General features: G+C 40.3%; 4 protein-coding genes across 5 annotated transcripts in view; 3 read left to right on the top strand and 1 right to left on the bottom strand.

The window, feature by feature from the left end:
* Positions 1-3521, bottom strand: part of LOC130689668 (26S proteasome regulatory subunit 6A-B) — a 63198-nt gene extending 59677 nt beyond the window's left edge. The window contains exons 1-8 of the mRNA XM_057512639.2: positions 3399-3521; positions 3000-3314; positions 2706-2906; positions 2539-2641; positions 2290-2469; positions 2125-2231; positions 1829-2056; positions 1631-1751 (exon numbers count right to left, since the gene is read on the bottom strand). Of these exons, the coding sequence (XP_057368622.1) occupies positions 1641-1751; positions 1829-2056; positions 2125-2231; positions 2290-2469; positions 2539-2641; positions 2706-2906; positions 3000-3314; positions 3399-3446 (1293 nt within the window). The 5' untranslated portion in view covers positions 3447-3521 and the 3' untranslated portion in view covers positions 1631-1640. The remainder of the gene's footprint in view (positions 1-1630; positions 1752-1828; positions 2057-2124; positions 2232-2289; positions 2470-2538; positions 2642-2705; positions 2907-2999; positions 3315-3398) is intronic.
* Positions 3522-4934: 1413 nt separating this feature from the next.
* LOC130688905 (acidic mammalian chitinase-like) lies at positions 4935-7599 on the top strand. Of its 2 annotated transcripts, none has more exons than XM_057511949.1 (10): positions 4935-5076; positions 5170-5434; positions 5506-5539; positions 5599-5730; positions 5795-5922; positions 5985-6111; positions 6172-6357; positions 6434-6559; positions 6636-7212; positions 7318-7599. In XM_057511949.1, the coding sequence occupies exons 1-10, from the start codon at positions 5025-5027 to the stop codon at positions 7398-7400; spliced, it is 1710 nt and encodes a 569-aa protein (XP_057367932.1). In that variant the 5' UTR covers positions 4935-5024; the 3' UTR covers positions 7401-7599. The 2 variants fall into 2 exon arrangements, with proteins under 2 accessions (XP_057367932.1, XP_059352372.1); XM_059496389.1 differs by having other exon boundaries at positions 4983-5084; positions 5181-5434.
* Positions 7600-8785: 1186 nt separating this feature from the next.
* On the top strand, positions 8786-11863 carry LOC130689105 (acidic mammalian chitinase-like). The gene is made up of 13 exons (XM_057512156.2): positions 8786-8929; positions 9278-9362; positions 9435-9693; positions 9775-9808; positions 9875-10006; positions 10099-10226; positions 10296-10425; positions 10503-10651; positions 10748-10784; positions 10848-10973; positions 11059-11394; positions 11489-11642; positions 11714-11863. The coding sequence occupies exons 2-13, from the start codon at positions 9287-9289 to the stop codon at positions 11782-11784; spliced, it is 1632 nt and encodes a 543-aa protein (XP_057368139.1). The 5' UTR covers positions 8786-8929; positions 9278-9286; the 3' UTR covers positions 11785-11863.
* A 1853-nt stretch (positions 11864-13716) lies between these two features.
* Positions 13717-19953, top strand: LOC130686888 (probable chitinase 10). The gene is made up of 26 exons (XM_059496333.1): positions 13717-13865; positions 13948-14038; positions 14101-14364; positions 14446-14477; positions 14546-14677; positions 14751-14852; positions 14919-14944; positions 15015-15078; positions 15141-15203; positions 15294-15479; positions 15680-15805; positions 15908-16249; positions 16332-16584; positions 17088-17107; positions 17420-17534; positions 17639-17931; positions 18022-18153; positions 18241-18337; positions 18399-18429; positions 18527-18602; positions 18675-18725; positions 18816-18964; positions 19038-19074; positions 19140-19268; positions 19327-19560; positions 19631-19953. Exons 2-26 carry the CDS (start codon positions 13966-13968, stop codon positions 19871-19873), a joined length of 3270 nt encoding a protein of 1089 aa, XP_059352316.1. The 5' UTR covers positions 13717-13865; positions 13948-13965; the 3' UTR covers positions 19874-19953.
* The last annotated feature ends 638 nt before the right edge of the window (positions 19954-20591 follow it).

The raw sequence follows: 20591 nt of genomic DNA, 5'->3' as shown, positions 1-20591 counted from the left end.
GCCTTCGTTTTTGCGATTTATTTCACTCGTTCTGCTCTGACGTTTTTTGTTCTTTCTCCGAGCGAATCATAGTCGCCATAGTAAAAACAGTTTGGGTGGCCAAAGTCATGTGCTATCTGCTGAGACTGGCAGAATTTGCAGCTTTTCATTGTCGCTTGGCTACCACGTTTGCAGCAGGAACACGGAGCCAAAAGAAGAAGAAAAAAATAAATATGCAAACGTAAGGTTTTCTTCGTTGTTTTTCCCTCTTGTTCATTTAATACGACGGATAGGTTTACACAAGCTCAGTATTGTTGTTTGTTTTCCATCGAAACAAAAGGGCATCAGTTAGCTAATGCATAAGGAAAAAAGAAGAAGAGGAATAATCAGCACCAGAAGGTTCGTGTTGTGAAACACAGAAAAAAAGAGAAACGTCGCCTCTGACCAGACGTACAGCTTTTTTTTTCTCCGTCCTATATGAACAGCGTCGTATATCAACTTGCAGGTGTGTGTGTAGGGTAACTTGAGAGCCTGGCGACTTGATAAGGCGACTAGAGTCAACATCAGCAAGCAAACATAACCTGCCATATAGTGCCCCGTGACCAAACGACCGAGTCCCATCGTCTGGTACTCGCCGCGACATTGGACTGACTTCTTGTCTCCTATTTTTATTTTTTTTTTCTCTGTTTATAGATGATATTTGGGTTTTCTTCACTTGATATATTTATTTCTTTTCGTCGCCGCTTTTCTTTTTAAAGTTTTTTGTGTTCGCGGTATTCGTTAACATAGGCGAAACTCAAGGGGTAGGACATCACACGTGTTAAAACAGAGAACGCCGAGGCCAATTTTCAATCGCTTGTGCCAACTTTGTCGTTATTTTAGAGATGACTCGTCCTATAGCTATCGAGGGCGATGCGAACACTACGTATCCCTTTTGCATCATCAAGTTCACGAACGAATACTATTTTGATCGCTATTTTCTTTCAGTCTATCCCCGGTGAGTCTGTTTCCCAATAATTGGGAGTCTGGAGCCTCTCCTATGGCAGCGTCTGAGAATGTTTCCGAGTTCCTGAAAAGAACTTGAGAATATTTGAATACTAATTGTCAGATGAACCCCAACTTTATTCATCTTTCCTATGCAGCCCTTCCCTTCTGAAAGATCACGTCATGTTTCTTTAATCGCCCCTCCTCAACATCAATAGCCCGTTATGCTCGACAATAGCAAGAAATCCGTAGTACTAGAAAAGACGGAAGAGCCTAGAGGCGTAGGAAGAGAAGGAATAGGAGAGGTGGCTGCTACATCGATTAGCCGGCCAATGGATTGGTATTCCATTCCATTTCTCGAATGTCAAGGGTGGACCACCTACCAAGTCGATTCTGAACTCGCTGTATAAATATGACCCCTCTTAAAGAAACAACTGACGTAGCTCGACTACAATACAAGCTAGTTAAACATCACATGCAAACCTGAAAGCGAATCCCTGGTGGGACAGCAATATAAATACAAAAACATAATAGTTTTTCTGGCGTGAATTTCTTTACGAATGTCTGGCACGTTTTCTTTTCTTTCAATGCTTTGGTTTGAACGCTTGTGATGGTTAAATGCTCTCTTAGTCTTTTCTGAAAAATACGCTTCTGGTGACAAAAGGGGGACGATTTATTCAAGCATAATAATTCAAATTAGCCTTCTTCTTGGCCTGGACTTCAACAATCGCATCCATGAAGTCTTCGTGGGTGACCATAGTTGCCTCGCGGCGTAAGGCGATCATACCCTGATAGAAGATAGAAATACCATGTTTAAAAAACGACGAAACGATGATCATTTTGTGGGAAAGAATAATAGACTTACAGCTTCAACGCAAACGGCTTTACACTGAGCGCCATTGAAATCTTCGGTAGAGCGCGACAGTTCTTCAAAGTTGACGTCGGGAGAGACGTTCATTTTGCGGGAATGGATTTGCATGATGCGAGCACGGGCTTCTTCATTTGGGTGTGGAAATTCAATTTTACGATCCAAACGACCGGAACGGAGCAATGCAGGATCCAAAATATCTACTCGGTTTGTAGCAGCAATTACCTAGAAACAGAAATGACGTATATTTTTCGATGGTTCAGCAAGTTTGGTAAACTTATTGATTAATCTACCTTGATATCAGTTGTGGAACTAAAACCGTCTAGCTGATTAAGTAATTCCAACATTGTGCGCTGCACTTCACGATCTCCAGCTTTCTCTGAATCGAAACGCTTAGTACCTATTCGGAGAGAATAGTACTAAAGTCAACCATTAACGATAAAACAATGCAATATTACCTATAGCATCAAGTTCATCGATAAAGATAATAGCTGGTGCTTTTTCCTTTGCCAAAGCGAATGCATCACGAACCAACTTGGCACCATCGCCGATAAACATTTGAACTAACTGCGGACCAGCCAGCTTCAAAAAAGTAGATTTTGTCTGAGCAGCACAGGCACGAGCCAACAGTGTTTTTCCTACATAAAAAGGATAACGCAAGCCAACGTAAATAAAGGAAGGAAAGAACTTTAGAAAACCCTTGTTACCTGTTCCAGGAGGTCCATACAAAAGCACACCTTTGGGTGGCTGGATGCCAAGGTTCACAAATCTTTCCTTGTGAGTCATCGGAAGGACAACTGCTTCAATTAGCTGAGAGAGTGCAACTGTTTAATGGGTGTTGATAATGGGAGCATACATTTACTTGGTTGTTCACCTCTTGGATTTGTTTGTCCAGCCCACCAACATCGGAATACTGTTCTGTGGGTCTTTCATCCACTTCCATTGCCTTCACTCTTGAGTCATATTCAGCTGGAAGAGTTTCAAGAATAAGATAAGAATCTTTGTTAACACCAACCAAATCTCCTGGCTTCAGCTTCTCAGCATCCACCAACCCGATAACAGGAAGGAAGTAGGTCTAAAAAAAAGTTTTGGAATTGAAATTGATGTCTTACGATCTAGGAGATCCATTGCTGATAATGCACAACAGTAAACTGTCGGATAACATTACCTGTCTTGTTGATGTTTTGATAACAGCACATTTTCCTTTTCTTTGTGAATCAAGATCTACGTTTGCTCCATCCTCCTCACCGAGGTCTTGGGGATCAACATCAAGTAGCTCAATCACATTGGAAACCAAGTAAGGCAAGGTCTTGTTAACTTTAATCTTTTCGGCATTTTCCTTTATTTTTTCTTTTTGCGCTTGGAGTTCGTGAGAGATTCTCATTACTTCGCTTTTCATGATTTTAACTTCGTTGTCCAGTAGCCGGGTTCGACTGACAACCTCTTCAGTTGACATCTTAAGGACCTCCTCCCCCAAGGACTCCTTTTGAAACGTAATGAAAAACATGTTGGTATTACAAAAATGCCTTTTTTAAAAATCGAAATTATTGTTTCTTCCAATACTTACATCTCCTTCCCAGATAGTTTTGTCATCCAAAGTTTTCGTGGCGGCCATGATGACTTGAAAGTTTAACAACCCAATCGCTAACACAACTAGATTCGTCGACTGTCTTATACTCTTTTCCCAGTTCCGAAAGATGGCTTAGTTTTAGCATTCTAAGGAACCGCTAGATGGCTTTAGTGCTGCTGTCCGTGAAAATGTGAACGCGCCGGAGTGGAACGCTTGGCTTAGATAAGCTACAAAATAAAATCCAAAACAAGTACTAGTTTCAAATAACAAGCTTCAACACCAGGATTTAAACGAGTATGACGTCATCATATTATGGTCACACTGTAAACGGCAGTCATCAAGTGTCACCGTGCTCAACCTTCGGCGTTCAGAAATGTAAGGAAATTCAAAGGTAAATGGCAGTAGCACCAAGACCTGGATTCTTCCACTCATTCAGCATCATTTTTTATTACATTTCGCGACAAAACCGGGGGAATTATAGAAAGAAAAGCATCAGGTTATTGCGGGGAGACGAGATCGATATAAGAACTTGCTTTCTTTATGACTTTCTCTCATCAGTCAATGGAAATGTGGCTTTTGATTTGTCGCAACTGCGAATCACGACAAAAGTCACCGTTGCGGAATTTTACTGTCATTCGGTTATTTATGGAAGTTTACCTCTCTCTGCTTGTTAAATTCGGGATTCGATGAAAATGTGCTGAATTCCCAGTAGCTGAAACCACCTGATCCTCTATCCTTCTCGGCATGCGAACAAAGCGTTTATTATCAGATCTCATTTTTCGAAATAATGAATACATCATCTATTTGACGTATATGCAATCTTTCCTTGCACAACAAACGCACTTTCCCGCACGCTGGATTTAAGGCGGTGAAAGGTAAGCTGGCTGAGAAAAGTGCGAAGTTCTCTATGGTGTTTGTTTGCCATCTCATAAAACTTAACGATACTTGCGGAGGGCGCTTCTCAAGAATTTAAACGAGGCTCAAATTCTATAAAACTCGTAACACTACCCAAAATGTCGTAATTTTAGAACTGTGCTTTTATTACCGAAACCAGATTTATCACGAGCCTTTTATTGACCGATAGGTGGATGGGGTTCTTTCGGAAGCAGGATAGTTCTTTTCGCGTGCTTCCGAAAAGCTAAGTGCGATAGTTGGCACCTACCTGTAAATTAGAGACGTTAAACGGAGTTTATTTAATCACCTATTAAGTTAGACGAAAAAAAGCCCCGAAATTACGCAACTTCCACCAGTAACACACGATAGTAACTCGCATAAAAGTTACCACAGGTCCGTTCGTGTCCGTTTTGTACGTCAATTTATTAAAGCGATAAGGGTAAGGTTCCCAACAATTTTATATTTGTATCATATAGTTCATTAGCTACCATTTGAATAACAAAAATAATTTCGCAATAATTGGACCTGGCATGAGAAATACTTTAAAACGGTGATAAGGCAAATCGCTATTTATTGAACTACTACATGCCCTTCTCAATGGTTAGGGTGCATATAAAAAGCCGAGAACATTTTTAGTACCACAAGCTCATTAACAGCCAGTTCAGTTAGAAAAACCGAAATTTTACACGCAAAAAAATCTCTCAGAGTGTTCAATCGAGTTGAACAAAAATGAAGTTACTCATTTTTGGTTTAGTTCTTGGCAGTGTCTTCGTTGCTGCATGTAAGTCGGTAGTTTTTCCTCTTAACTATAATTGTTGATTAATTTTCTATTTCAAACGTTGATCTCTAATCATGTTTTCTTTTGGAAAATCAGATTCCCAGAAGAAGATGGTGTGCTACTATGGCACATGGGCAGTATATCGACCAGGAAACGGAATGTTTGATGTTGAGAACATTGACACCAATCTCTGCACGCACATTATTTACGGGTTCACTGGACTCGGTGCCGATAACACCATCACGTGCCTCGATCCTTGGAATGATTTTGATCCTAGTGAGGGAGGTGGAAGAGGAGCATTGAAGAGATTCACCGGTTTGAAAAGCAAAAATCCATCGATGAAAGCACTAGTTGCAGTCGGGTATGTTTGACATTCAAATACTTAAAGTGTAGTTTGGATCTAAATCAGGCTTGTTGATTTTGTTATATCAGTGGATGGAATGAAGGCTCTGAAAAATACTCAAAGGTAAATGGGAAACACATTTGCTTCGCTACTCTACTAAATGCAGAATTTCGAATGTTTAGATGGTATCTGATCCTGCCAAAAGATCCATTTTTGTCAACTCGGTGGTAAACTTTATTCGAAAGTACAACTTTGACGGCTTAGACTTCGATTGGGAATATCCAGCTAACCGAGGGGGCGTCCCATCCGATAAGGTAAAGCATTGAAGCTGTACTGAGTTTAGCACGCAATTAAATACCCAAAATTTGAAACAAACAGCAAAACTTTGTTAGCATGATTCAAGAACTGAAAACGGCTTTTGCTCCATATGGCTGGATATTAACAGCTGCTGTGTCTCCAGGAAAATCAACAATCGATTCTGCATACGACATTCCAGCAGTTGCAAAGTATTATCAATCATACGTTATCTGCATGCAGACATAAAGTGAATGCTCCTCTCGAATTTCAGCCTATTGGATCAAGTCCACGTCATGACATATGATTACCATGGAGCGTGGGAACCTTACACTGGTTTAAATTCACCACTCTTCTCTAATCCTACGTTTGACAAAGGCAATGACACTCTTTTGAACGCGGTATGTTTTAGTGGGACAACACTTTCCTATCAACTAATCTCAAATTTAATTCTGTATCAGGATTGGACTATCAACTACTGGATCTCGAATGGTGTACCTCGATCGAAAATCATCATGGGTATGCCGCTTTATGGTCGCGGATTCGTCTTGAATAATGCCGCCGTGAATGGTTTCTACGCTCCAGCCGCTCTCCCCATTCCCGAGGGCCCGTATACAAGACAAAATGGCACTTGGGGATATAACGAGGTAAGTTAAAGATATTTCAATTGCGATTTATATCACTGCATTGCGTAACTTAAATGTTTCCGCGATTCCGCTTAAGATTTGCGAGAAGTTTGCATCCGAATCTGGATGGGTAGTTGTACGCGATCTTTGTTACCAGACCCCCTATGCATACAGAGGAAGCCTCTGGATAGGATACGACGATAAGCAGTCACTGAAGACAAAGGTTTAAGCCTAGTCTATATTACATGAATTATCGTAACACGTACTGTATATTTATGGTTTTACATTTTCCTATAAAGGGTCAAATGGTCGCTGCCATGGGTCTTGGCGGTGCACTTATTTGGGAGATGGACACGGACGACTTCCGCGGTCTTTGTCATGGAACACCATTCATTTTAACCAAGGCAATTATCGAAGGAATGAATGGACCCGATAATCTTATGCCGGTTTCATGCTCTGGCACAACCACAAGTACCACCACAACTACAACTACAACTACACCTACCACAACGACTACACCGACCACAACGACTACACCTACCACAACGACTACACCTACCACAACTACACCTACCACGACTACAACTACAGCTACCACAACTACAACTACGCCAACTACAACTACATCTACGACAACTAAATCTACGACAACTACACCCATCACAACCACATCTACAACAACTACCAGCACAACAACGACGACTGCTAAGACTCCCACAACAACCCCATCAACAGTATCAACGCACCCTCCAAGCTACTATTGCAAAAGACAAGGCTATAATGCTGATCCGGATGATTGCGGCGTCTTTCATCAATGCGTTTATTATGAAGAAACTGGATGGCAAGATTTTGTTCGACCTTGTGCCCTCGGAACAGGTAAGCATTTTTACATTTTAAATTTCAGATCTTGACACTTTTATTATCTAAAATTAACCTATAAGAAACACTTGACAATCATTAATTCGTGAACACCTTTTTTAGTTTTCAGCGAAAGCTTGTACACGTGCGCCCAACCAGAATTGGTTCCCGAATGTGAATTCTACTACGTAACGAAAACAAAATAGTCAACGAACAATCACAATTAAGACAACCATTCTGTTGCTAAATATTTTTTTATGGTCGTTTTCTTCATTCCTTTCAACTATGATTATACTGCAGATGCTTTTTAGAAAAATACACCCGTATATCCTATAGCGGTGGTGGATTAATGCGTGAAACGGATCATACTCGTATGTACACCAATAAAGAAATGCAGATTGAAAATCTTGTGTATGTTTCTTCTCAATCAGAACCTGATAAAAAAGGTGAAACCTTTTTGCAGGTTTCACTATGCACAACCTGTTACACTAAGGTGTAACTTTCAAATCCTGCGTTCATGTCTTGCAACATTAATTTTGCGTTTTCGTGTGGAATTTCTTTTGCACGAAACAAACATCACTGCTGAAAGTTGGGGAATCATGGACGTACATTCCTGTTACCTTGGGATTTTCCACTGTTGCGGTCGTCAACGGTTTTCCGTCCTCAGATTAAGCTGTGGTCGTACCCAGTGTATACCTCGACACAGGTAGCTCCCCTTGAAATATCGTATCTATATGATAAACTATAGTCCAGAGGTAAAGATTTCGTGGATATCTGCAGGAATTTTAGCATTAACTTTTTGTTTATTGCAATCCGCAACTGTATATTCCGGTTTTGAGCACTTGAGCTTAAAGATTCATTTTCCCCATTGCGATGTTTCGTTGCAACATTATTGAACGCAATGTTTATTGTTGTACCGGCCATGTTTGATTGGCATAATCATATAATCTCGATACATAATAACGTTATAGTTCTCCTGTGTAATAAATCTGCATTCGCCGCTGAACCACTAAGGATTTCGTATGCGTCCTTTTATTGCTTATCTTGACGAAATGTTTACCAATGGATTATTAGCCTATTATCAATCCCGTTGCACAGTCACCAAGGACGATCTCAGATGAATTTATTAATATTGGATCAGACTTTTCCGTATGGTATGCTTGTAAGTCGATTAAGGGGAAGTCCACGCACTTTATGGGTTTTTTTACGCCCAAATGCAAGAACGCCTAGATGTGACCTTTCTCTTAAAAGCTAAGGTGTCACTTGTTTTTTTATTTTGTTGGTTACGCGTATGATTATGACGTCACTATCTTCAGCTGACCCATTTGAGTGCGTAAATTAAAGTCATAAAATAGAGTCATCAAGGTTGGGCGCCGGCAAAAGAATTGCAGTTGTCCTCTAAACATCCTGCTTAGTTGACAGAGATAAAGGTACTTTTACACCACGTATGATGAAACGAGGTGAAACAATAAACAAAACGAAGGGGAGGGACAGCCAAAATTTTTCTCTACTAAGCCGCTGGAATTGAAATCGCTCCCATCCCGTCTTTACCTTTCGCATTGTTTTTGTTGAAACCACCGGTGTGTTGGCGTAGAATCTCGGCAGAGATAAAAGGCCTGTTGTTCACTGTTGAATCAACAGTCTACAACTAGAAATCGTGCAGTTAATCAACCATTTGACTACTCTGATTGTTTATTTTGAAATCGCCTGGTCGCGTGTTATCGCCAATTGCGCAGTAAGTAACGTTAACGTCATTTTACGAAAATTCGAAACGGCTAATTTTGGATAACTTTGGTTTCCAAAACTGGTTTTGTTTCCAGTCCAACATTTATATTTTTAAAGTTATTAAGTTCTCACAAATCGCCGTTTTTCACTTATTACCACGTAAATAACTTGCAAAGTGTCGCATTAAGACTGAAGAAAGTGAAACAATTTCCTTTGGCACTGTCGTCTTCTAGGATGCCAAGATGGGATTGCTTTAAGCATGTTTGGGTAGTTAGTTGGTTGGACGATAAGTTAACAAAAGCAGCATTAATCCTTGTTTATACTCGCAACTGGATGTTGATCTTGTCATTGTTAACAGACTCCAAGGATGAAATTGTTGCTATCGTGTTGGATATTGGCAACTGTGGTTCACTTCTCGCATAGCGCAGCTGTTGAACCCAGAGGTATGCTTCAAAAAGGCTATAAATGAATTAAATAAATAAAGTTGACACGATTTTTCTGCGTTTCCTTTTAAGCCGGCGGTAAGAAGATGGTCTGTTACTATGGTAGCTGGGCCGTTTATCGACCCGGTAACGGCAAATTCGATGTCGAGCAAATTGACCCATTTCTCTGCACTCACATCATTTACGGGTTCACTGGCCTGGGAACGGACAATACCATGATACCTTTGGATCCATGGAACGACCTCTACGACAACTACGGCAAAGGAGCTTTTCTAAGGTTCACCGGATTGAAAAGACAAAACCCGAACTTGAAAGCCCTGATTGCCATTGGGTTAGTTATTTTGAAAATTACAATTACGTAACACATTGATAACGAAAAATATTAATGTCTGTAACCGTTTCATATTTTCAGTGGATGGAACGAAGGGTCTGAAAAATACTCGAAGGTAAGTTTTTGGTAGTTGTAAATGTGTACTTCGTGATTTTCAACTTTTGGTTTCGTCTTTTCTCAGATGGTGTCTGATCCAGCAAAAAGAGCTACTTTTGTGAACTCAGTTGTTAGTTTCATTCAAAAATACAACTTTGACGGCTTGGATTTTGACTGGGAGTATCCCGCCAGTAGAGGTGGTGTTCCAGCTGATAAGGTGAGTCTTCTAACACTTTTCTCCAACTTCCCTCCCTCTGACACCACCGCGAAACACCGCCTGAAATTTGCATTTTTCCCTCTGATTTTCAGCAAAATTATATCAGCATGATTCGGGAATTGAGAAATGCATTTGCCCCGTACGGTTGGTTACTAACTGCTGCCGTTTCCCCTGGCAAATCTACAATTGACGCTGCGTACGACATCCCAGCGTTAGCAAGGTAATAAAATAATTAAAACATAAACACAAACCAACGGCACGTATGTGACGCTACACATTTTTATTGCAGCACCCTAGACCAAGTTCACGTAATGAACTACGATTACCATGGAAGTTGGGAAACGTTTACTGGATTGAACGCGCCCTTGTACGGCAACCCAAATTACGACCGCACAGTGGACAACAGTTTTTTGAACGCGGTACAAACTCTAAATCTTGACGCGCTTTACGAGATCTGAAGCTTAAAAAAAAAATTTTATCGGATATTAACTTTTAGAATTGGACGGTTCACTATTGGCTATCAAACGGAGTTCCGGCTTCTAAGATTATTATGGGTGCGCCGCTTTACGGCCGTGGATTCCAGCTCGATAATGCAGCTAACAATGGCTTTTATGCTAGCGCCAGCAATCCTATTCCTGCTGGACCGTACGTATAATTAAACTATTCCACATATTCACCAGGAAAGCAAAGAAAAATTCTAGATTTAATGATAACGACCGTTTTTTCTTTGAAATTACACAGGTACACTCAACAAGCTGGAACATGGGGTTACAATGAGGTAAACAATAAACAGAAACGGAGCTGTAGAAACATAGATTTTAATAGTTGCATAATCAATTAGATTTGCGAGAAATTCAAAGCTGAACCCACATGGACGGTAGTTAGAGATGGATGCTATCAGACGCCCTATGCTTACAAGAACAACTTATGGATCGGCTACGACGACGAACAATCTCTAAGAAATAAGGTGCAATATTTACAGCAGCAGGAATTTCGCAATCGAGTTTCGAATGCCACATGATTTTTTCACTTTTGTTTTCATAATAAACTAGGGGCGTTACATTGCGGCCATGAATCTGGGCGGTGCTCTTACCTGGTCGATCGAAACCGACGATTTCAGGGGTTATTGTCACGGAATACCATTTATCCTGACGAAAACTATTGTCGATGCAATGAACGGACCTACAGACCTTATGCCGAGCAGCCTCTGTGCTCCCGTACCTCCTCCATCTGATGTTTCGTCAACTACCACGAAAACACCTCCAACGTCAACACCAACGCCAACACCAACGCCAACGCCAATAGCTTCGTCAACTTTTACAAATCCCTGCACTTGTACACGAACGACATGTTCACCGGCCGATATTTCAACTAACCCTCCAATCGTGGTATACTGATCATTTCGGCCGTGATGCAACTAAAAATAATTCAATGGCAAAAATGCAGCATTTAAAACCAAAATACTTTTACTTTCAATTGCAGACATCAACGACCCCTATAGCCACGGAACCTAATGCCGTCTGCAAGAAAGAAGGCCTCAATCCCGATCCTTATGACTGTGGTATTTTTTACCAATGCGTGAGTTACGCAGCTAATGGGTGGATTGTTTACACTCAGCGTTGTGCACAGGGAACAGGTAAACAAAAACACTTATGTTTAATGTACGTTTCGTAACAAACGAACGCCAATTTTTTATTCTTTCCATAGTTTTCAGCGCAAGTGTAAACAACTGCGATTATCCACAAAATGTTCCAGGCTGCGAGAACTATTATGGATAAATTTATTGACAAAAAACTAACTGTTTTCGCTGGTATCATGATTCAAATAAACTATAGAATTTGTAGTAGGATGCATAAAGTCGCATTTTATGTTGTTTCGTTAATTATATTCACACTCATATACTAATTTCTGAAGCCTGCTGATTGAAAATGTTGAACAATACAAGTCTGGTGTCATCAAACGATATCAAATTGTTGAAGCTCGAATTTGACTTGAGGCTAGTCATAACACGGTCACAACTTGGTAACATTAGTATAGGTTAAATTCCTTGCAGTAGTTGCCACATAGAAAATGGCTCGTACGTTTATCAATAGAGAGTTCATGGAGAAGAAAAATGAGATTGTTTATGGATCCATAATCTTCTTGTCTTAAATTGAAATGGTTGATGAAACGCGCTAACCGCCAAACGAAAGCTTTTATCAGAGTGGTCGTAAAAATTGCACAAAAGGTGAAGCTTAAGCATCGTAAAACTGTTGCGCTTCTCCTGCGACAGGGTTGGTAAATCAGGTTACCATAATCTACACAACAGAGCGTCGTTAACTAACCTTGAATGGCGGTCGAAGAAAGATTTTGCGCCTTCGTGACACCTTGACTCCCATTTCTAATCGTCATCGATATCGATATCTGTTTCCGCTTACGTAAAGACCAGTCGGAACGCTTGGAATTCATTATGAGGTGTGAAAATTGTGAAAACGGGATGTTGAAAGTTTCCGGTATGTAAACTATACTTTGCAAAGTGGCCAAGGGTATCGTTTTTAAGGTGTCAATATACGGGTGTCCAAGGTTACTAAGCTAGGATATAACGCGATTGAGTAATATTAAAAAAAAAAAGGAATTTACGCTACACTTAAAGACACGTGCCAATAGAATTAGCATATATACTCTACAATACGACCATATTGGTAACTGGCTAGTTTTCAAAATTTCCGTATCATTAAGTTCAAGCTCCTTGAGGCTATCCAGCTGAGAATTCTACCGTACGGAAAAAAAACGTTCTCTCCCCTAACATCTAACCCCATTCCTTACCCTGACTCCGGGAAGTCTACATTACTTTTTTTCTCAAGGTAAAAACGAAAATCACAGAATTTCTGAGAAATATCCATTTCCGACCTTACGCAAAGAGGTTGGGTGAGAAAAAAGTGTATTCTGCAAATTCTCATCGAAACCACTTTCAGTAAGTGAGAAGATTCGTTGGAATGTGTTTCGTATAGTTTGTCAAAGGCTGCTTGTTTTATCGTGAATATGTTTGAGTGATTAAGAATTTAGTAAAGGTGCCACAAAGCAGCGCAAACAAAGACAACAAAATGGTATATTTGTTGAAATGTAATGAAAGAATAGTTGGATTTTCCGATTATTAACTTTCTCTTAGAACATAAAAAAATCTGCCTGCTCGTAAAAAAGCTATGCACTTGAATATTGCTAATCTCTTTGGTAGCTCTACTTAGTTTATTACAACCGAGCGTGCGGATCTCTTCCGAACGTGGATTTAATTTCACGTAAATCCTTGCTTTGAGCAAACGAAGCAATTGCGTAAAAGAAAGGTAATTGTCCGACAAAGGCTGTCGCCAGAGAACAGAAATTAGTTAGCAAATCTCGTCTTGAGATAAGACACGTAGTTTGTGAGCTGTTTAGCCGTCGTAGCCGTACTTGACGAACGAATTTCACGCGGTACCGAATGGCACCACCGTAGAAAAAAGGTCAAGAGTCGCCCAAAAGTCATATGCGAGCCATTATTTTCAAACCCAGAAAAATTGCCTAATGTACACAATTAATCCCAAATTAGCGGTCTTCTTTATCATAGAGTTGTATAATATGTTGTGTGCTTGAACGTTGCTCATTCTATCTCCTTGTGTATACGGTGTTTTACAGATATGTCACCCTGTATTCGTCATGTTGCACAAGCTGTTGTGCCCAACAAGTGTGAAATCAAACCTTGGCCTTTATTTACTCTTCCTTTCTCAGGTGCATATAAAAACGGACGCATCGGACATTTCTTCAGTCTTACAGTGAATCAGACAACAGAAAGCCTTGAGCGCATTTTGAACCAAAGTGATTATTATCCTTTCCGCATACACATAAGGTAAATAAAGAAGTCTATTTGGGTGTTGAACTTGACCCACACTATAATATTCCTTATCTTTGCGAATTTCTCGTTTGAAAAGTGTTCAAGCGTACAACCGATGAAGCAACTATGGAAAGCCGTGTTTTTGATGGCTATGGTCCATCAAGTCATATCACTTGCGATAACGAAAGGTTAATAGAATGTTCGTTATTCTATGGTTTATAATTGTAAACTTTTTTTTGTTTCAAATTAGCCGCTGAAAAGAAGAAAATGGTGTGTTACTATGGTAGCTGGGCTGTATATCGACCAGGAAATGGCAAGTTCGATGTCGAGAACATCGATCCGTTTCTCTGTACCCACATAGTCTACGGCTTTGCTGGTTTAGAATCGGATAATACTATCAAGGTTCTAGATCCGTACAACGACCTTAAAGAAAACTGGGGCAAAGGGGCATATCTTCGATTTACTGGGTTGAAGAAGCAGAATCCTGATCTCAAGGCACTTATTGCAATTGGCGGTAATTAGTTTGTTTCTTTCAGCTGTCGTATACAAAATTCATGTCTTCCTCTTATTTTATCGTTCTAATTCAACTGATTAGGATGGAACGAAGGGTCTGAAAAATATTCGCAGGTAAATTACCATTGCTTTATTGAATACTTGCTGAAACAGGATCGCTATAATTTTCCATTTCTTTCTAGATGGCAGCCGATCCGACCAAACGAACAGCTTTTGTGAATTCGGTTGTCAAATTCCTTATAACTTATGGTTTTGATGGTTTCGATTTCGATTGGGAATACCCATCAAACAGAGGCGGCAGCATAACAGACAAGGTATTGAAGGAATATTCGATATCGTTCAAGCGTATTTTATAAGTTTTAAGCTGCAATTTTTGGTTGATGATAGATTAACTTTGTCCACGTTCTTCGAGAACTGAAAGCGGCGTTCCTTCCATACGGCTTTCTCCTTACCGCAGCCGTGTCCCAAGGCAAATCAACAATTGATTCGGTATGTTTTGACTTCGATTATTGTTGTGGTACATTTACCTATCGTTTATTTTATCGTGCCTTCTAGGCATATGACATCCCCGCTGTTTCAAGGTAATATAAAAAATTAAGTAAGAATAGTGCGATATTTAGCTTTGACGCCCTATATTATTTGGAAATATAGCGTTTTGGACCAAATTCATGTGATGGCATATGATTATCACGGCGCCTGGGAAACTTTTACTGGGGTACAATTGCAAACGTGTGTTATCCACGAAGCTCTACTTAATTACTGTACTCTTATTTATAGCTCAATGCGCCACTTTATGCTAACCCGACAGTCGAATCCGGAAGCAATTTACTCTTGAACGTGGTTTGTACAGTGAAAAACAATAATGACCCAACATTGTCGATCACCACTTAAGCAGATCTGTTCTTCTTTGCGAAATTGTGTGCTATTTAGAACTGGACCGTCAACTATTGGATCTCCAATGGTGCTCCACCTTCCAAAATCATTTTGGGCATGGGTCTTTATGGCCGTGGATTTACGTTGGCCTCATCCACACAAAACGGCTTCTACGCTAACGCTCCCCAACCTATCCAAGCTGGACCGTATACCCGAGAAAGTGGAACATGGGGTTACAACGAGGTATCTTTAAGGCACAAACAAATTCAGCTTTGAAAATGTGTTCACAATGGAAACATTTTGTCACTAGAGTTGCATGCCTTAAAAGAAGCGTAGCAAATATCTTATATACTTATATACGCACTATTAAACTAAAGCTCAAATTCTATTTGAATTGGGGTTTGAATTATTCTTCTTAATCAGGGTTTTCTTTGTTTCGTTAGATTTGCGAGAAGTTTAAGGCCGATCCATCTTGGACTGTCGTCCGTGATCCTTATTACCAAGCACCGTACGCTTACAGATCAAACCAATGGATTGGCTATGACGATCAACAATCACTTAAGCTTAAAGTATGATCTTCAGAAATTGGTTAAACTGTCTTTTAAGACTCAACCTTTAACCAAAACTGCCCCTGCCTTAACTCGTAATAACTGTATGTCTGGTTTCAATAGACAGAGTACGCCATGTCAATGAATTTGGGTGGAGCTATGGTGTGGTCGATTGAAACGGACGACTTTAGAGGCCTTTGTCATAACGTGCCTTTTGTACTTATTAAAACAATCACTGAATCTATGAATTGGCCGACAACGAACACGACAAGTAGTACTTCTGGTCCTGTAACAACTCCAGCTCCTACAACTGCCCCACCAGTTACGACACCAGTCTCTACAACTGCCCCACCGGTTACAACAAAAACCCCCACCACGTCAGCTCCGGTCACAACCCCTCCGACTGCGGCCCCTATTACTACTGTTCCTGCTGCAACTACCACCCTTTGCGGAAACCCTACCACGGTAACATATCAAACCTCTTATTCTATAACAGAGTCATATTTCCAGGCGCATATCAAAGCAACTTTTACCTCATAATTCATAGACTGCATCTGCGTATACCACTGTACCACCGATAAGGACGACAGCTGGAACACCTCCTCCGAATACGCTTTGCAAATCGGAAGGTCTTAATCCTGATCCATACGACTGTGGAATTTTCTATACATGCCTTGATAATGGCCTGGGTGGCTGGACGATTTACACGCAAAGATGTGCAACTGGAACGGCGTTCAGTGACGATCTTAACACCTGTACCTATCCCAATCAGGTACCTGGCTGTGAAACATACACCGGTTAGATTCAAATCTATCCTACTGTGTTTGCTATTATTGGTCGAATGGAAATCTTTTTGAATAATGAAATGCGGTAATAAAAGTTCCGGTAACCTAACAGGTTTGCCGCGAATTAAATTTTTTTTTAAATCTATCATTTGTAATCACATGATTCCAGTTTCAAATAGAAAATAAATAGGTAATTGCAAACAATTAGTTTGAGCCGGTGGACGATGTGTGCAAACTATAGGTTAATGCGCAGAGGTATTACACCGACGGTGAATCAAAGTTTCCACACTTGATAGCCAGATTACTGATCTCGTACATTAGGAGAGAGTAGAAGTGTAAATGAATGACTTGCAACAATGTAAGTGATAAGGAGACAGGTGAACCACATCTGTTTGGAGACGTATTGATAGTATCTTTCGGACTGTACAAGTGCAAGGTTGCTCGACGACATACAGCTGCCGATTTATTAACCTTACCAATTGACGTGCTCATCCGCTTTTTGCACCTGTAAACGACAGGCAGAGCTTTTCATAATACGGTAAGCATCATCTTGCACTTTTAAGTATAATTTCTTGTGAAGTATCATAACGTCTTAGTTTACATAAAATTGGTCGTTCTCAACGCTAACACCCATCTCAGATAAGTAAGGAATCCTATCAATTACAAAACATTGACTCAACATATGTAGCCTACATGTAATTGTTTTGATTACAACTTCTACCTGCAATAGATGATTTCGCCATCTCAGTCAGTTCCACTTGGTTCGAGAAGGCAATCGAAAACCATTTAGACTATACTGACGATTGGTTCAAGCAAAACTTAAATTAATAAAAAAAAAATTTTCCTTTAGGATTATCGAGAGTTCCGGAAGAGTGAATTCGTCTTAAAAATGAAACTGCCAATTGCGGTTTTGGTGCTTATATCCTTGTTAAATTTATCTGCTTCCATATCCGTGAGATCGAAAGGTACCATAGACAAATTAGCAAACCAAGGTTATGGTTAAGAGCTGAAAAGCGAGTATCGCCAAAGGTAATATTACATTTAAGAGCATTTCGTTTATGTCTACTAGTTGAAAAGAAGAAGATGGTCTGTTACTACGGAAGCTGGGCTGTTTACCGCCCGGGAGCAGGGAAATTTGATGTCGAAGATTTGGATCCATTTATTTGCACTCACATCATTTATGGATTCGCTGGACTTGGGTATGATAACACAATTATTTCGCTCGATCCTTACAACGACTTGCCCGAAAACTGGGGAAAAGGCGCTATGGTTCGTTTTACCGGGCTCAAAAACCAAAATCCTGAACTGAAAGCTATTCTGGCAATTGGAGGATGGAACGAAGGATCGGAAAAGTACTCCAAGGTTTTGACGGATTAAAGCAACGAAAAATATAGTGACTTGATCCAAAAATTGTTTTGCCAAAGGTTTAAAATTTCTTATCTAAATTCACAGATGGTATCTAGTCCAGCTGAGAGAGCCAAATTTACAAACTCAGTGGTCGACTTTCTCCTCAAGTACAACTTTGATGGTTTAGACTTTGATTGGGAGTACCCAGCTAATCGTGGTGGAGTTTCAGCCGATAAGGTATTGATACTGCAAGATCGATGCGTTGATTAATTGAGTTTATTCGACCGCCTCATAACTGACATGTTCCTGTTTCCCTTTGAATAGGAAAATTTTATTTACATGATTGAAGAGTTGAAAACTGCATTTGCTCCACACGGGCTATTACTGACCGCTGCAGTTTCGGCCGGAAAAACAACTATTGGTATTCATAGGCATAGATCTACGTAGGAATTTGTTGGTATTTTACCTATTTCTTTTTTCAGATACTGCATATGATGTACCAGCGATGTCCAGGTAAAGTGATTACTAATGCTGAAATTTCTACCCTAGATGCTCGATTTGCTTGCTGAAATGAAAAGTTTTTACTTGATTTTATGTTAACATATTTTAGAATTCTGGATCACATTCATATAATGGCGTATGATTTTCACGGTGCGTGGGAGGATTTTACCGGTCATAACTCACCGGTATTTTGAAAGTCTCGGTTTTTGTCATCGCTTATTATTATTTTCACCCTTTCCTTAATTTCATTTCCATAGCTCTACAGCAACCCAGGCATCGATAACGGAGATTTTGCCACCTTGAACCAGGTAGACGTCCTAGGAAAATGTGATAGCGAGTTTCCGGAGAAAGAGTTAATTGTACGTGCAAGTAAATGATATAAAAAACTTTTATTACAGGATTATGCCGTCAACTATTGGCTCGAAAAAGGAGCTGACCCTACGAAACTTGTTCTAGGCATGGGTCTATACGGGCGAGGATTTATTTTGAGCGATCCAGCCAACAACGGGTATTACGCCAGCGCAAATCAACCCATTTCTGCAGGACCGTACGTTAATTAAAAATAATACTATATACTTACTGTATATGCATGCCTAATACAACCCCTTTTGGCTACACAGATACACGAGGGAGCCTGGAATATGGGGCTATAATGAGGTATCTTTAAATAACCAACAATAATAAATGACGTGCATTACCATCTATGTACAAATGCATTGCAGATTTGTGAGAAATTTGCGACCGAACCAGGCACCTGGACTGTAGTCGTTGATCCCTTTTACATGTCTCCCCATACTTACAAAGGAAACCAATGGATGGGCTACGATGACCAAGATTCTCTTAAAGCCAAAGTAAAACTGAAAAAGCTGTTGATACGTTGGTTGATTACGATTCGCTATCGATTTCTAGGCCCAATATACTGCTTCCAAAGGATTGGGAGGAGCTATGGTTTGGTCCGTGGAAACAGACGATTTCCATGGCACTTGTCACGGAACACCTTTTATATTGATAAAAACCATTTACGAGACTCTGAATGGGCCTATCGTGTATCCGACTCCGCCGACTGGTGAGCCAACACAATCCACCGTTAGTGGTCCGGCACCTACCGGAGAGTTTACCACCGGGGGATATTCAACCACTAAAGTAATCACATGTTCTAGTTTTTTAAGGTTGCTAATTTGCCAAATGTGTTATGTACTATAACTTTGTGCAGGATCCCCGTCCGACGACTGTTACTCCTCCTCCAAGTCAAACGTGCCAATCAGAAGGCTACTTTCCTGACCCGAACGATTGTGGAAAATATTATCTTTGTGTACCAAGCGGAGGCGAATGGGTCATTTACTATTACGAATGCGGAGCAGGAACTGTTTTCGATCCCTCAACTAATAATTGCAATTTCCCTTACAACGTTCCTGGATGCGAGAACTATCCCGGACAACGCGATGTGCAACATTAGCTTGAAACTCCTATCGTATAGTACTGCAATCAATGTCCACCAGTAGTTAATGTTAACCATAAATAGAATGAAAAACTAAAGTTTTTATCGACACCCCATTTTTCCCGTTTCTGAAAACAAGTCAACCTAAATCAAACTCTTGTAGGTTATACTAATTATTGGATAAACAACAAAAATTGGTGTACACTGTATATAAGTATAGCTTACAGAAAAGTTTAGTAAGATCTTTTGGTCTTCCGACCAAACCACCTTCCCGATATGCCAGCCATACCTCCCGTGATTTCCTATTTTCTCTTGGGAAAAACAAATTTAGTGTAACCGTGTCGTGTGAGACGGTGTCGTAACTTGCCTTAAAAGAACCCTAGTTGCCACTATGGAATTAAGTGAGAATCTAATCATGGCCTAATCATGAAGTATACCAGGATTAGTAATGTAGTAACTCTTTGCACGGAAGAGCTTGAGCTCCGCATGCTAAGCTCAATAGATGGCGTTGAGGCGGTTCACTATCAAATCGCCAGTACGCTCCGGTATTTGTGACGTTTACTAGCCAAGACCCAGTTCCCAGAGCACTCTGGCGACCAAAGCAGTTAAATATCGGAACGTGCTGGCGCTTTGATGCTGAACAGCCGCAGCGTCATCTATGGAGCTTAACGTGCTGAGCTCAAGTTGTTATGCAGGCGTTACTGCTCTTGGTATACTTTATTGGCTAATTCTACGA

This window comes from Daphnia carinata, chromosome 7, assembly GCF_022539665.2.
Source record: "Daphnia carinata strain CSIRO-1 chromosome 7, CSIRO_AGI_Dcar_HiC_V3, whole genome shotgun sequence".
Taxonomy (NCBI): domain Eukaryota; kingdom Metazoa; phylum Arthropoda; class Branchiopoda; order Diplostraca; family Daphniidae; genus Daphnia; species Daphnia carinata.
The sequence above is the reverse complement of the archived record's forward strand: the minus strand, read 5'-3'. Positions and strand labels throughout refer to the sequence as shown.